Genomic DNA, 17,600 nt, shown 5'->3' with positions numbered 1-17,600 from the left:
TAGCCAGTTTCCTGTTTTTGTTGTACTTAATTTTTATAAAACTGATTATCTTGTGGAAATAATGAAGTTATGGACTGAGCTTAATGGAAAATAATAATTAGTGTGAGTTATGATCTGAGACAGTCTTGTTGCAGTGCTCAGTATTCTCCATTATATGCATTCATTGCTAGTGTGTTGAGCCTTAGGGTGAAAATAGCACATATATATATATATACACACACACACACACACACACACACACACACACACACTCAACTATAAATTGACTGCATATATGTTGAGGTCAGGTTTTGGGGCCAAAATTATGGATTCTGCCGTGACCCGTGGATAAGTCAAGGGTAAAACTTGGAAGACAGCTTGTCTGGAATAAAGATTGTGGGGCAAGTGCATGCCCTTCCCCCTCCTCCGCAGCTTGGCTATTCCCATGGAAGACAGCCAGGCTGAAGAAAAAGCTTGAGGGGCAAAATCCCACCCTTCCTCCTCCTCCTCAGTTTGGCTGTCCACGGTTGACCTGTCTATAAGTCAACCCTGTGTTTTTGGGTCAATTTTTGTGCACAATTTTTTTGATTTTTAGTCAAGTATATATGGTATATGTTATATTAGGTCTTGTATTCTTTCTCTTGAGGATTAGTGATAGGTCACTATTAGTTGGATACAACTTGAAGGCACACTACAACAACAAACAGGATGGGTAACCCATGAGTCTCAGTGGAAGAAAAGATCATAGGGTAACACTGGTTAACTTCCTTGGTCTTGGAGGGCTTAAAATAATCCTGCAAACTGCTCTCCTACCAGGGTGTGTGCGAAAAGATGCCCATCCCAATCTATGCAGCCTTTATGATGCCACAAGGCTGTTTTATGTTATGATACAGTAATTTATAATGTCTGTAGTAAGAACTGAGTTTTTGGTTTGCTCATAGTGTCTTTATCTCATTTTTTTTCTTCCTGTTTCTGGCCCGCATTCTGTTGATGTATAAGGGCCTATGGCTGTGAGAAAATGTCTGCTTTTGACAAAAATCTGCTGCAGTCTGCAAGCCTGATATAATCTAGTGCAATTCTCTGCAGTCCATAAACTTCAGCAGAAAACCCATCACAGACAGAGTGGCTCAGATCCACTCTTCACAGGAGGCTGCACTTAATAGGAACTCGGAGAGATGCCTTCCAGGAGGAGAGAATCATTCCCCCATTACTTTCACAGGATAAACAAGCAAAATGTTTTTTTAAATTGTCTTTTCCACACATTTTTAAAATAACAATCCAGTTCTAGCATTATTTACTTGGATAAAAGTAATCTCTTAGCATTGGTATTTTAATAAAGTTTTCCCTAACACACCATTTTGCAACTCCCTGTAGGATAGTTTTTGAGTTTTCCATGCAATAAATTGTTCACACTGCATCCACATTTCTCCTTGCAGTTACTGGGCTGTTTATGTTCTCGTATGGGGTTTTGCTCCATAAAGAAGCCTAATGTAACATTTGCGCACAGTCATGTATATATCATCATTATTATTGATATTGTTTTTAATTATTATTTATAAGGCAAATACCAATTATCTAAAACCTAAAAGGCTCCAAACAAACATGGGAGCCTTGAGTGAGGTCTTTGCTGAGTTTTAACAAGCCTGAAGTAGATATGATGGAGACTTCCACAGCCCTGGGGTTAGGGCTGAAGGACCCCCATGAATGTGGAAAAACCGTGGATAAAAAAACACTGTTCTTTTTACCTGAGAGAACACCTCCCAAGAAATCTCCAGGTCCTCTAGTGCAACTCTATGGTCAACATGTCAGAAGTTGATCACAGAATCATGCTGAAGGACCTACAAATGCTTAGAGAAGTGTCTTTTGAAGGAACTTCTAGGTTCTCCAGCACAACTTTGTGATCAGTTTCCAGCAGAGTTGCACTGGAGGATCTAGAAATTCCTAGAAAGAACATATTAAAACCCAAAAAGTCAAAGCTGCAAACACTGAGGGCCAACTGTATTACTCGCAAGACTGGCTTTTTCATTGTGGGTGTTTACAACAAAGGTTTGATGTGAGTGGGGGAAGCAGAACAACTTCCCCAACCTACCTCTATGGCCTGTTATGTTAAATCCTTTTTACCCCACTGAGTTTCAATGTGATTGATACATATTAGAGAGAAATGTGCCTGAATGGATAGAGCAGATAAGGTGGGAGAAGTCAGATAAGGTGGGAGAAGTGGGGAGGAGTGTGTGGCTTCCCTCGCCCACATTATGGCTGCCAAGTCAGGAGTATTACTAGGCCCTATTTTAGGGTCAAACTTTGAGACCTAGGGACCTTGTGATGTCAAAAGGGGCAGGTCAAGGTGATGTTACAAAGATGACATTACAAGGGGCAGCCTGTGGTTATGCCACTAAGCAAGTTAGCATCCTGTGTGAGGTATTAATTAAGAAATCAAATGTGCAGGACAGGGCCTGGTGTTATGCATGGGCTAAACAAACAAAACTTAAGGAACTTCCTGCAAAAACAGTGAGGTTGAAAAGTATTTGCCAGGTAAACATTAGTCCTGCTTTTAGCGGCTCCAAGTTACAGTCACAGTCACAGTGCCTTTATATCCTATGGAATCCTGGTATTTGTAGTTTGTAATTTGGTAAGGTATCAGCAAAATGTTCCCCAAGTACTGCTCAAGTTTTTGCAGTAACCCTTCCACATACACCAGTTCCAAAACATTGGGAAAATTTATTTTCTCCCCTACTCCAGAACATTTTTTCCCTGTCTACACATTTATAGCTGTCTGATACCACTTTAACCACCAAAGTTCCAGCCTGAGAAATACTGGTGAGGTATTCAGAATTTTCTGCTAGAGAACTTCACTCCACTCTCTTGATTTACCATTAGAACTCTCTAACTCAAGATTCATCTACACTGTAGAAATAATGCAGTTTGACATCACTTTAACTTTCATGGCTCAGTTCTAGAGAATCTCGGGATTTTTAATTTTGTGAGTTTCCAACATTCTCTGGCAGAGAAGGTTAAACTAAAAATCCCAGGATTCCATGACGCTAGAGCACTTAAAGTAGTGCTAAACTGCATTATTTCTACAGTATAGATCAGTGGTCTCCAAACTTTTTTGGGCTACTACCCCCTTTTCTTTTGAGTGACAACCTTAGCATGCTCCCCAACAGCTACATTGATACTAAATCTATTGCTTGTGCAGCAGCCAGCTGTCCAGCAGCATCGACTTCAGCCACTTCACTGCTACCTTCTCCATCTCTCATATGCAAATGCAGCAGTGGCTGCTCCTCCCTCTCGTCCATGCTGGCTTCAAAGGAAAATAAAGGTCAGCTGGCCAGCTGCTCAGTTGCTGTTTTCAGGGTGCAAAGGGAGCAATGACTGAGCAGCCGGTTGAACAGCGACCAAGAGGCCTGTTGAGCAGCAATCCAGAGGCCTCTCTTTGCACCTGCCTTCCAGCAAAGACAGCATGGGCAAGATTCATCTCAGTAGCTGCTCGACTGGCTGCTTGGTTGCTGCTCCTAAAGTGACTGGGTGCAAAGGGAGAAGCTTCTTCTCTGCAAGGAAGGACTCTTATTCCATCTTTGCCAGGGTGGAAAGGGGTGCAGCTAGCTTCCCACATTTCTCTGCACGAGGAAGGGCTTTCAAGTGTGAGAGGCAAAGGATTCTTTTGAAGAATCTACCTCGATACTCCTCCTTCTTCTCCGGAGCCACATCTTCCCCACACAGCTTCAAATCATCCCTTCCTACAAACATTGGCCTGGTACAGACTGCTGGAAAGTGGCGGTTTGGGGCCGATTTTAGGGCTAGGGATTATGGAGCGTCCACATGCTCCTGAGCCCTACCGCATGGCGGCGGCACCCCATGTTCACATGGGGGCCACCATGATGATGCAAGCGCGGTGCAGCATCTAAATTTTGCAGTGCTGCTTGTGCATCATAACTACGTGCGAGTGCGCCATTGATGCACTCATGGCACCTGCCACGCAAACTAAAAAGAACCTGCTTTCAGAGGGTTCTTTTTAGTCCTGATGGAGGCTGCAGTGTTTGGTTGGTGCAGCCTCCATCAGGAGTAAAAATGGGTGGGGCAGTCTGTCAAACCCCATCGTTTCTTCTGTTACCTTTTCTCTCAGCCTGCCCAACAAAGAAAGCAGAAGCAGCAGTCCAGCTCCAATCTGCCAGCAATGTCCCAGCTCAGTTCACAAAACTTAAACAGGGTCCGAAATGTGAAAGCACCTTTTTGCCACCACATGCTCTAACTCCCCATCCCCACCATGGTCCTGAAGACTGCTGGTTTCTCTTTTCTTTCTTGTGCACTCATACTTTGACTGAAGGCTTCCTTGCCACCCCCTTTTTCCTCACCACCCCCGGGATCTCCTCCCCGGGGTGGTACAATTCATTTAGGAATTGCTTGTGTAAATGTACCCCATGTTTCCACATTGCAGAAATAAAGCTGTTTGACACCACTTTAACTGTCATGACTATCCTGGTATTTGTAGTTCGTAATTTGGTAAGGTATTCAGCCCGGTCTGTTAGAGAGCTCTGGTGCTTCTCCAAATTAGAAATCCCAGGATTCCACAGGATAGAGTCAAGACAGTTAAGTGGCGTCAAACTGCTTTATTTCCAAGATGTGGCTTTACCCTAACACACATCATTCTGTATACCTCTCAAAACTACAAACCCCAGGATTCCTTCGGATTGAGCCAAGTCAGTTAAGGTGGAACCAAACTGCTATAATTATCGGACTTGGAAGCCAGGTTTGGATCTAAAAAGCCACATGGATGCTAAACATCAGAAAACCCACAAAAGATTTTTTAAAAAAGAATAATGAGTCCAGAGGCCACTTCTTGATTCTTTTCTTTTTTTTCATTTTTGGGCCTGTTATGGCCAATAGTGGATCTTCTGGGTCAAAATTTTGGCCCTGGATGGTAAGAAATTGCTTGCTCCTCCTGCTCTTGTGTAATTATTCAAAAGTTCCTATGGCTGATATAATGTGAAGAGGTTGGCAGTTCTCTTGCATTTTAAAAATGAATATATTTATGTGCTTCTTTGGCACGAAATGCAAACTCTACGGAAGAATTCTGGATGGAACTCTAGATTATAATACACTGCTTTTTAAATGTGTTTAAATGGAAATTAATATTGATCTCATTCTCTTGTTTTGTTTTACAGCCAAAACCACCCAATCCTGACTGGCGTTATTCTGCGTCCTTAAGAGCTGGCATGCAAGGGTATGTATTTATACACCTTTCTCTTGTTTGTTTGCGTGTTTGCTTATTTTTTCTCCTTCCTTTTCCCCCAGCATGGGATCCAAGATGGCATACAATATTTCAAAAATACAATACAACAACTAGAAAAAGCTCATAGTATAAAAATTAAAACAAACAAACCAGACTTCTGTTTAAAAAATACAAGTTAACAGTGCAGCATAAGAGCAGTTAAAAAAAGGATATAAAGCATAATAAAGTAGAAACACAACACCCCTGTTAAAAACCATATCTGTACAAATCCTCTACATAGACTCAAAAATGTTGGAAATACTCAATATGCCTCCTTAAATAAAAAGGTCTTTACCTGTCGGCTGAAAAGACAGCAGGAATGGGGACAAACAGACTTCCTGAGGAAGAGAATTCCACAACTTGAGAGCACCGACCAAGAGGTCTCCCGTGTTCCCCAATCAGTCCTATGATGGTGGTGGGACCAAGAGAAAGCCTTCCCATACAGATCTTAGAATTCAGGAAGGCTCATGTAAGGAGATAAAGTTTTTCAAATAGTCTGGACCAAAGCCATGTAGGACTTTAAAGGGCATGACCAGCACTTTGAATTCCATGTGCAAATGGATCTTTGGCAGTCAGTAGAGCTGTTTCAGCAATGAGGTTGTTATCAACACTATAACCTGTCCCAGGCTGCATGTACACTGCAGTATTAATGCAATTTGACACCACTATAGCTGCCATGGTTCAGTGCTATGAAACTTTGGGATTTGTAGTTTTATGAAATATTTAGCCTTCTCTGTCAGAGACCTCTAGTGCTGCAAGAAACTACAAATCCCAGGATTCCATAGGATGAAACCATGATAGTTAAACCAGTGTCAAATTGCATTAATACAGCATTGTGCTAGCAGGTGCAGTCAGCAACCTGGCTGTAACATTTTCAATTCTCTGAAATTTCCAGTTAGGCAAGACAGAATTCTTGTTTGCTGCAATGAGGCAGCAATATAAAGGAACCTGTTCTTTTGGAATATGGTCACTTTTTGTTGTGCCCTCAAGTCATTTCTGATTTACTGCAACCCAAAGGGTTTTCTCAGCAAATCTCTTGAAAACAGGGTTGCCATTGCCATTCTATGAGGTTGAGAGAGTGTGACTTGCCTAAGGCTGCCAAGTGGGTTTCCATGGCCAAGCCAGGATTTGAACTCAGTCTCTAGAATCATAGTCCAGTGCTCAAACCACTACACCATATTGACTCTTACAGTTTCATAATTATGCCTGGTGAGGATAATGCACCAGGAGATTCTCCTGCCCACTTTCTACTGACATGAATGGGAGTTGTATAAGAGAATTGCTGTGTCTTTTCAGCATAAGATGTGAATGTCCCAGCAGCCCTAGTTTATAAACAGTTGAGAGGAGAGCATTTAGCCTCTTTGGACACTGCAGCCCCCACATCTTTTTTCAGGACTGATTTAATAAGCATTTTACATCATATTAGGATATGCTTTGTGCATTAAGGTTACATCCCACCTTCTTATAAATTAAGGAGTAATTGCCAGTTATTTCAGTTATTGAACTGTCATATCCCATTAAAGTTTCTTCTTTGTCTTAATCAACTCTATCTTTTTCATCCATAACAAAAAATGGTTTTACATGAATTCATGTCTACAGGTTCTTGCATTAATTTATTGTAATTATTATTATATTGTCAATTCAATGGGAAATCAAAGCTTTGTTACACTTTATTAGTCCTTTCTATTGTTTTTCCAGTGAGCAGATGGTTAGGTGAAGGAGAATGACATTTTCAGGTAAAACCAGACAGGATGAGTTTCATGCCTGAGCAAGAACAGAAATCCTGCTTGTCCTCCATATATAAACCCAACCTTTTGCCCCATGTGGCGCCTGGCAAACCGGCTCTCAAAGAAATATGCCAAGAAAAACCTATGATAGGTTTGCCTTAGGTCCACCATAAGTTAAAAATGACTTGGAGGCACACAACAACAACTGCAGGAGGCAGCTAAGAAAAAAAAATAGTTATTTAAAAAAAGATTATTTGGCACCTCCTTTTGGATACTTGGCAACATGCAATTAACAAAAGCAAATGATTGGGCCTAGAAATTATCCCTGTTTAAACAACATTGGTGTGGAATTGACATCATTTTTGCTAGCAGTGCAAGAGAACAATTGCCCCCTCCCAAATTCTGGATGCTAGTTTCCTGTACAGTGCATAAAACACACACATTTATTTAGCTATTTTTCAGTGCACTCATTTCTTTGCCATTTCCATTTCAGTTCACAACGTAATAATTTGTGGCAACAGAATTTGCCAGTGTCATTCATAGCAGAATGTTTCCCATGTGATGTATGAGAAAAATATTATGTGGAATGCTTCCTGATGTTCTCCCTTTTTGCTAGCCAAAGGCACAAGGTGCAATCACTGTTGGGTATTGTAAATTACAGCAGAACGTTTGCTGTATAGGTTTGGTTAATGTTAGCAGGCTGGAGGATGCCTGAAACTGACAGGACAGTGTTTCATTATTTACTTCAACAGTAAGGCATAAACACTGCTGGGATTCAGTGATTTCCCAGCCATGTTAGACATGTCACATCTCATTAATGGAAACAAACCATTCTGCAAAGGCAACATTTGTGCAACATGATGTCCCTGAATTAAGTTGTGGAAAGCAAACATTTAACAAGGTCCAGTATTGCAGAATTTGCAAACTGAAAAATTAGAGAGTTCAACAATAATTCTACATTGCAGAGGATTTGTACAGATTATGAGCTACTATGCATTTGTCCTCTATAGTCAAAAGGACAGTGTTTGTTATATAAAAACGGTGTATTCTGTTTTGTGAGACCTGTATAATCTAATTGGTGTGCAAATTTGTTTAGTGCTGTGCATATGGAGGAAGCAGGAGGCTTACGCCCAGGACCAGGAGGACCTGAGCAGCAGTGGCCAACAGTGTCCAGTGCAACAACAGGTGAGGGAATGAGTTGATTTTATCATAAAGGGATAATGGGAAGTAAGTATATTTCAGTGGGAATGTATTTTTCTTGGTGTTGCTTCAAACCACAGTTCCTGCATCTTTGTTCATAATTGTCTATTTGCTTCATATCTGAAAGCTGGGTACACTCTCTTTCAAAGAAACATGGACATGAAAAAATAAACAGGCAAAGGAACAGATGGCAACCAGAGAGTGGGCAGAATTCCAGCAGTCTTCATCATAACATAATTTGGAAATATTCTAGGCAGGAATTTTGATTTGAAGAAACATTATTTGCTGTTCCTGCTATTGTTAACTTGGGCGGGTTATAAACCGCCACTTTGCGGCGATCTGCCGCCGCCGCCGTTTGCTCCGTAAGGGAGCCGCTGCAGCCAAACCGTGCGGCTCTGTTACGGAGCAAAAAAGAAGCTCCAAAATGGAGCTTCTTTAAGCGGCGCCTCTATGACGTCGCGAGGCGCCAGGAGCAGACTCGCGACGTCATAGACGCTGCGACACGTGCGGACGCACAGCGTTCGATACGTAAATATGGCGGCAGCCTTGTGGAACGGCCGCCGCCATATTGTACGTACAGAATACGTACTAGGGTTAGGGGAGTGCGGAAGCACCGCCCCTTCCTAACCCTAGTATGTATTCATTACGTACTAAATGGCGATCTGTAACCCGCCTTTGTGTTTGAGTGATTTTTTTCCAAACAGATATTACAGAAAAATCTGTCCCTCCCTACAAATAACAAAAAATAATTACAGGCTTCCTGCACCATATGTGGGCTTTCCATCCACCAACTTGAACTCATGCACAGAGCAAACTGGGGAGACAAAATGGTGTGCGTGCCTGCGCCGCACACACAGCATTGCATATGGGAGCGCATCACCATTAGAATCAATAGGATTTGAGATCCCATGTTTTTTTGCATACGTGGGGGGGGGGTCCGGAATGGATCCCCTGCATATACAAAGGGACCACTGTATAATCATTTTTATCCACTTGTCCACCTGTCTTAATGCTCATAAGTGAAATATCTTTCTTACTAAAGAGTGCAAAGGAATTATTGTAGAATGACAATTATTTTTCCAGTCTTATTTTAGAAGCTCAGAACATCACACGAGCTTGCTCCTCTTTGCAGGACCCTTAATTTAAAGTCATTTTTAAAAAAATCCGCTACTTCATATAATTAAGGTAAGACATAGGAGACCAGCTTAGCCCAGCACCCTCAATAATAACTAACAAATAAAAATATTATGCAGTCCCTAGGAAAAAAAATATTTTGTCAATTTCTTGTTTTCGAAAACAGATATCATAAACACATTAACATTAATTCATCACAGGTGACACAATTAATAGACATGCAATACTTTGAGGCAATGAAAAAATCATGTCTGTCTTCTAACACAAGTCCATTGGTCAACGTGCATAACATCCAAAGTAGCTAAATTAGTCTGCTACAGAAAGCAAGATAATTCATTCAACTCCATTTTGACTTATTGCAACCTTATCATAGGGTTTTCTGAGCCATGATTTATTCAGAGAAAGTTTGCCATTGCCTTCCTCTTAAACTGAGAGGTTACCACTTGCCCAAGGTCACCCCTTTGATTGCCATAGCTGGGTGAGGATTTTAAACCTGGTCTCCAGAGTCCTAATCCAGCGCTCAAACCTCTACATCATATTGGCTTTCTTTTAAACATGCTTCTGAGAAAATGTGCAGAAGACTTCGCTGATGCAAATCTGAAGCAATTTCCAAGGTTGTGGACTTACATTCTTTTGTGTAATTTATTTGGGTCATCTTTTCAACTAGAGCCATCTATCCTGTGTTGTACGTATAGCTCTCTTTCTGCAGAAGCACCTTCTGTTTCTGTTGTTCCTTTCTGCTCTGGCACCCAAGTATGTGAGCTTGTTCTGTTCACACCCCTCCTCACATCAAATAAGGATGCAAAGATAACTTTTCATTAGGCCATTGACCCATTTCAAGCAATTATGCTACAGCAAATGAATCAAACATTTGCTTTTCCTGTGTCATTCTCATTGTCACAGTGTTACACCTGTGTCTCAACATCAATTAATTTGTTGCTCATTTTCAGCAGCCGTATGCAGCCCATTGCAGCTCTCTGACTAGAAAAGTGCCTTTGATCCCAGTTTGAGATACTTGTGCTCCGTGTGATTGGTTTGTTCAGTTTATTGTTTCTAATAGGTAGTTTGTGAAACCATTCATTTAATTTCACTGTCCACAAAAGCTTTGGCCAAAGTGCTTCATGCTGAAGGAATCAGTGAGTTAATCAATGAGAGCTTCAAAAGATGATGTCACAATAAGTTTTAAGAAGGATAAAGAAGTTAATCGTTAAGCCAGCAAATCCTTAATTCTTTGCACACAGCTGCACTCTGAATTTGCGTGGCATAGCAGCAGCCCTATACCTTTAGCATTAAAGCCTGTTCTCAGTTACATGGATCAAACTTCCATCGGATTCAAAGGGAGTTTCACCTAAGCAAAGAAGAGCAGAGTTTATCCTGTTGATGCTTATTCCTTTTAAGCTAATGCCGTGCCCTGAATTTCACTCTGGTGGAAAAAGAGTGCTCCAAGCTGGAAAAGAATGGCTGAGCTGTTTTTTAAATCCATGGGCTGAAATGTTGTTGCCAGAGCAGAAAAAGCAGTTAAGAAGAGCCTGCTCTTATTGACTTATTGGATTCCTGATTTTTCTCCATCACTGTTATAACATTAGTGTCAGCAGGAGGGAATCCATTTTCTAAAGTGTATCCCACTGCTTTGGATAAGAGAATTCATTTACATTATTCTCTCGTAAAATATGTCCCCTTTAGTGGGAGGGATTGATCAGCAGGGCTGATGGTGCTGTTCCAAGCAATGCTCAGAAAGTCAGTTTCTTGCATGTATTTGTTTGATTTATATAATTTCTTATTTTGCAAATATTTGAGCTAAGAATGGAAGACTTAATAGAAAACCAGTGACGAGGAGCTATAGAGAATCATGAAGAAGAAATTTCAAAACATGAAAACATAAAATACAATTAACAGTTAACATTTAGCCCTTCTTCCCATTCTTTCTCTTTTATCCCTCACCCAATTGGCCGTTCTGTCTGTTGTTCATTTCCTTATTCTTTCTCATTTCTTCTTTTCCTTTCCTCCCAGTTTAAATGTTTGTTTAATCTTTTTAAAACCTTTGTTCTCTAACCACTTCTTTCCCTATATGTGTCTGGGTAATGTGCAAGGGATTGTTATTATTATTATTGAGGTTAAACACTGCAGAATAGCACTGCAACCTATTTAAAAGGCAAATTGCTTCACTGAAGGCTTCTAAAACAGGTAGTTCACCCCTGCTTTTTTTTTTGGGGGGGGGGGGAGAAGCGCAGAGAAAGAATGGTCTGGAGAGTCTAGTGGGTGAGGAGCCACCAAAAAACCTTGAGAAACCATATGTAGCTACAGGGCTGTACTTTGTCCATCCTTGGTAATATGCCTGCCACAAGTTATTCATTATATTTACATTATTTTTTCTTCTATTTTTTTAAAAATTCTTAAACATACCTACAATATACATTGCTTTATTGGATAGAAAACCTCCCAACCTGGTTAACAAGTTGTGTCCATGTTGAGGAAATATAAAAAGCAACATAATAAGCGTTCATGTGGTACAGCAAAATTAATTGCAATAAGATGAGCATCTGTAGAAGCATTTTTTTTGTTTAAAAATGTCTTAATCTAGTGTGGAAAAGATAATTGTGGAAAATATTAGAGGCATTATCCATTAATAGGGAGTTCCTTCTGCAATTCTTCTCATAATTTTCAAATGCCACAGGAAAACAGTTTTCCTTGTAAATCCCCCTGCCTTGAACATTTGAAATTTCTGTTCATTTTCTTGTCTTAAGAATGGGGCTGTGAAAGCATGGAAGTATTTTCAATTTAATTTTAGAAACCAGTGGCATATTACTTATTTTGGTTCAAACATGTTGGCTATTTCCTTGCAAAACACAGAGTAAGGTTGGAATGCACATACTGGGTAGAGCCCAGCAGTTTGCAGCACTGCTGTCTTCTGTCTCTAGTGCATAAAACAGAGCCGAAAAGGAGAATGGAGAGGCTGGAGGAAGACTACAGCCCTTGTAAACAGTCAAGGAAATTGTCCTGTTCTGTTTGCACTAAAGTAAAATGGAAAGCTGTTGCAATGCAAGCAAGTAGAGGCATAGCAAGGGAAAAAAATCCTTGCATGACCTTTGCTTATTTGCCAGTTTGCCTCTAGTTTTCTGCTTCTTGGAAAAATTTAAACATATTCAGACCAACTGCGATAGCATAGTAAAACTCTGAACAACATCATCTCACCTAGCATGTGACTACACCACAGCTGAATGAGAGAGCTGACTATATTTTAAAACACAGTTATTAATGTTTTGTAGAAGTAGTAAACACCATGCACACATTTGACTTTTTCACATTTTGTTGTGGTAGAAGCTGGAGCTGAAATGGATTGAATTGGCATTGTTACTATTTGATGTACACAAGGTACTGAACACCATAAAGATGAAAAATGCATATATATATATATATTTGGTTGCACAAATGTTAAGTAAATAAAAAACAAGCAGGCACTTTGGGGGTTCATAAGTATTTACATCTCCTAGAGTCAATGCATGGGAGAAGCACCTTTAGAAGCATAGGACTTTATAACATGGGGAAAATTAGGGGAAATCGGGTGTTTAAACAGACATTTTCCTGGGAAAGTTGATATTTGGTGTCCCCTTTTGGGAATACAGTATGTTGGACTGTCTCTAGGTGTGCACAAAGTGTGGCTTTGTGAGACAGATAATACCAGAGGAAAACAGTCCTAAAACTCAGTCAGGCTCAGCCCCTTCACTTGGTATGTGTCTGGGGCAACACAGTTCAACCAAAATGTATTTTGCAATCAGCCGTAGGTTCACACATACTGTACACTCATGTTATTGCAACAGGGGCTTTCAGTTTCATGAGTATCCTGTGAATTGTGCCCATGCAACCATATTTCAGGCAGCACAGAGATCTCAATGGCTGATTCTAGCTGAGGAAAGAACTGCATTTTGCCAGCAGTAATGTATTATGACTTCAGTGTTGATAAAATGTGCCAACTGAAAGACAAAAGCATTTCCTTGGGAAAATAAGGCTGGCATTTTCTGAAAAGGCTGTCAGACAGTGAGCTCTCAGAGGTGACCTCTCAGATCAAACAGATGTATGGCAGGAAACAGAAATATGTCATTTTTTTCTGCCTGAGGCTTAACAAGTACAATTTAATTCAATCCTCTAACTTGAAATGTAATGTTCTAATTCTACAGTTTGTTGATAAGCAGAATTGCTAGGCACATTAGGAATACTGTGTACATTTCTGGTCACCACACTTGAGAAAGGGAAATAAGTGTAAGATTCATGGTGTGAATGGAAAAGGACTTCTCTTCATCCTGTCCCCAAGACCCCTATCATTACACTAGAACCCAGACAGCTCAAAGCCTCTTTCCAGTACATAGGCTTTTCTATGAAAATGAGGTTCAGGCTCAGGTCCGCTCAGTTTCAGCAAGAGAGCTCCATCATGTGCCTTCAGAAGATTCCTCCGAGCCTCGCCTGGCTCAGCAGACACATCATCACGTGAGAGGAGACACTCTCATATAAGCCATAACAATTGGCAGTCTTAGCAGGGAGGCTAATGGGTCAGGGAGCCTGGATCTTTTGGAGGTTGAATTCAGGTCATCTTTGAAGCACAGCTGGTTACCCAGTACCCATGGAAGACTGCTTTTCCATGGCATGCTTTATGTTTGCTAAGTGGGCAAACTGTTAGCAATTACTGGCTTTGAAAGAAAAAAAAATATAACTGTGGCATAGCAGTAGGCTGGTATACTTTTCTTGATGCTTTCTTTTTCTATGATTCTTTTCTGCATTTTCAGACACACATAGAATTAAAATGTGGCTGTGTGAGGCACTGCAATTAACTTCATTGCTTTTTTATCTCACCCGCTCCCCTTATTCATCACACAATAACCAAGAGAGCTTCATATAATATAACGTTTGTTGCAGACAGCTTGAAAGCTGCATCTGAGTTCTTCTTAGATTAAAAATGGGGTCAATCCTTACTGCAGGCCTTTCTTTTTGATAACACCAGTTTGGGAATTCAGCTTTGCTCTACCCAGAATAATATTAGAATTTGAAATGTCTGTGAAGCCTTTCCTTTGGACAAAATGCCCTATTTGCTGGAACTAGTCCAGTGTGTGTTCCAGGTCTGTGGGAGCAAGATGTAGGTTTCTGTGCCTCGGGCAAGACTTTGAGATAATCCTGCATCAAAAACACTGGCACGTCACAGGAGACTTCTTCCTTCAGTCCTGTGTTAAATATAAGAAAAGCAAGCAAGGAGAAAGGAAAATACAATTAAGGCAACAAGTCTGAAGTGCAGTGGGTGTGGTTTGAAGACACATTGTTTGTCCTGAAAAATTCAGTGGATATGTGTTTGAGCAGAGAGATCATATGAAATGTGGTTTGAAAGAAGTGGCTTTTCAGACACCTTCACTTAATTTCAATGTGTTGTCTTCAAGGCAGAGAATGTGTGTTCATTTCCACCACACCCACAGTGTCTGGCTGTCTTCATCTTCAGAACAGTTTTCTTGACCCCAAGCTGCCATCCCTCCCTCTAAAAGTACTTGTGTGCGTAAAAGGACCACCAGGTTTGACAGCTGTGCAGTTACACCCACAGTTCTGCATAGTATTGAAATAACTGTTTCATTATGGACTGATTTAAATCAACAAGAAGACAAAGGTGGGTTACAGACCGCCCGTTTGGGGCGGTCTGCACCCGCCCCTTTCCCCGGCGTATCGGGGCCTCAGCGGCTAGAACGGCAGCCGCTGAGGCCCCGATCTGCCGCTTTCCGGGCTGCGGGGAGTCCTTGGGGCTTCAAGCCCCAAGGACATTCCGTGGCGGCGGGGAGGAGGAGAAAGGGGCCGCTTGGCCCCTTTCTCCTTTGTGCCGCTGGGCGCAGCCGTGTGAAGGCTGCGCCCAGTGGCGCAAACCAGGAAGGAGCTCCGAAACGGAGCTCCTTCCTGCTCCGTGCTAAGGGCTCACTAAGCGCCCTGGCGCGGAGCGACGATGTCATGTCTGCGCGTACTATATGGCCCGTCTGTAACGGGCCAAAGTTAAATAATTAAAATTAAACAAGTTTACTAACAAGGTTGTTATCACAAAGCACTCAGGTTTGAAACTGAGCAGAGCTTTTATGTAACCTGGAAGCAAAATTCAAAATCTTTGATTATGCAGCACACATATATTGCAGAACATTATGTGCTAGAAACAGCTTTCTGTCTGGCTGTCTCTTTGAAATACTGTGTACTTGAAGGTTGTGGCTGCAATCTTGCAGTAGCAAGGGCTGAGGGTTACTTGGACAATTATTCTCTCCAATAAATAGAAAGTAATTGCCTGTCCTGTCTGATGAGTGTGATAACTATCCACAATTTGAAGTGCCTCCTCCTGATTTTCATTGTTCCTACTGATTGTTAAAGTGGGCCACAGGGCTGCATCCCACACCTTTCCAGAACACTATTTCCCACAACATTGCATTGTGATCTCCATGCTGTCTGAAATATGGTTGCATGGGCACATCTTTGAATTCTTTCCAGAAGGTATTTATGTTGTCTTGGGGAAGGAAAGCAAGGATTGCAGTGGGGGGAAAGGGCAAGAAAGTATTTTTTCTAGCATACTTCTGCTTGTGCAACTTTCAATCTAACCTTTGAGAAACAAAATTACGTAAAAAGCAACAACAACACCGTGGGTCAATTGTTATTCACTTCATCATGTTCGAAACTAATCTTTCTAAAGACAATTGTATACATCTCTCAAGAGCTGCTGACTGGAAGTGAAACCATGAAGTCTAAGTTAATTCTTTATCATGACATTATTATTATTTTGTTTTGTTTTAACTGTACACTTCTAGTATTACCCAAACTCTGTGTATTTTCATTTGTCTTATTCATATCTGCCCATTCTATACAAAATGTTCATAAGGTGCCTTAGCATAAAATCCATGATAAAAAATGAGAGGGGTATAGGGATTGGGACTTGCGAGATCCAGGCTCAACTTGCCAACTGAGTTGCGGAACTCATTTGGACCTTGAGTCAGTCACATTCTCTTAGACTGATGTACCTCATAGGGTTATTGTGAGGATAAGGTATGGGGGAGGAGAGCCATGTACTCTGCCTTAAGCTTATTGGAGGAATGTGATACAAATATAATAAAAAAATTAAAAAATAAAAGCGAACTAATCCATGAACAGAAAAACATTACAATAAAAGGCTGTTGATGGAAGGCTGCCGGTGAGGCCTTGGCATAGAACATGTCAAGCATCTTGAGTTAATATTTAATTCTTAAGAAGTCAAGTTCTCCCTTTCTCCTACACAGTGTTTAGGATAAGTTACTCCATGCCATGAGGTCATCACATTGTATGCTCCTGCTCCACATTGCTAGCTGCTACTAAGAGCTGATTGCTTCGGGAGTAGTTTGCTGACACCACCACAACCACCAATAATAATATTTAATATTTTATTGAGGTTTTTATATCGGGGTTTGAGTCTTCTTATATTGTTACTTTGTGTCATATTTTAGGCTGCTTTTGCATATTATATTGTTTGGATTTATTTATTTATTTATTTATTTATTTTAGTTTTCTGTATTTTACATATGGTGATCTATGATTAAAATACATTTCAAACAAATTGCTTTGGGGTGGACTGGGGAACACATAATACAAGATCCCGGGTACACTTCCCTATTTGAATGAATATAAAGCATTGAGGAACAAACATTGTTAGATTCTCCATGTTTAGGTCCGTAAGGCAGTCACTCTTTAGTCCTCTTCTACAGATAACAATGGTAGCTGTAGCTTGTACAGATAACCATTGTAGTATTGGTCCCCTTGGAAAGCTGGAGGAGCTATCCAAAGTGCTGAAGCTATTTTGCAGATCAACTCCATTGCTCTGGATAGCACCTGTAGATGCTGTACTAAAACCCAGAGTGGTTTTGCAATCTTATGAGAGATACCAGCCAGCAGTGCCAGTGGATTTTTTTTTAAATATCAAGAATGCTTAAGTGACAGGTCACTTTTTTGTGACATGGAGATCTCAGTCTATCTCTGCACAATTTGAGACAGCCTTGTTTCATTTGTGTTGTGAATAAAGAAGGCATGAAACAGTCACAGCATACAGCTGAATTCAGGCCAGTGATCTAGAGGTGAAAGGCTCCATATCACTTCAGCTGCTGAAACCTCTTGAAGTCTAAGCTATATATTTATGAGCACAACACTTTCTAGACAGTGTTTTTCCCCCTTCTTCTCCAGAATAGCTGGAGTACATGCTCTGTACAGAAATAACAGTCTGCCACATACAAATGGAGCTTCCAGATGAGAATGTCATTGCCTAA

At 40.9% G+C, this 17,600-nt stretch overlaps 1 protein-coding gene across 14 annotated transcripts in view; it reads left to right on the top strand.

Annotated features, from left to right (window-relative positions):
- The window catches only part of LOC149316771 (protocadherin alpha-C2-like), a 227,031-nt gene that overhangs the window by 184,614 nt on the left and 24,817 nt on the right, over window positions 1-17,600 (top strand). For all 14 annotated transcript variants that reach the window (XR_016280525.1, XM_089516243.1, XM_089516244.1 and 11 more), the window contains exons 2-3: window positions 5,142-5,200; window positions 8,072-8,160. Coding sequence is in view for 13 of the 14 variants with exons in the window: in XM_089516243.1 (XP_089372369.1) it covers window positions 5,142-5,200; window positions 8,072-8,160 (148 nt within the window). In the remaining variant the exon portion in view is untranslated. The remainder of the gene's footprint in view (window positions 1-5,141; window positions 5,201-8,071; window positions 8,161-17,600) is intronic.

The sequence above is a fragment of the Sceloporus occidentalis genome, unplaced genomic scaffold (assembly GCF_023333645.1).
Source record: "Sceloporus occidentalis isolate IW3139 unplaced genomic scaffold, rSceOcc1.0.p SCAF_3, whole genome shotgun sequence".
Classification (NCBI taxonomy): domain Eukaryota; kingdom Metazoa; phylum Chordata; class Lepidosauria; order Squamata; family Phrynosomatidae; genus Sceloporus; species Sceloporus occidentalis.
This window is presented reverse-complemented; position numbering and strand designations above follow the sequence as displayed.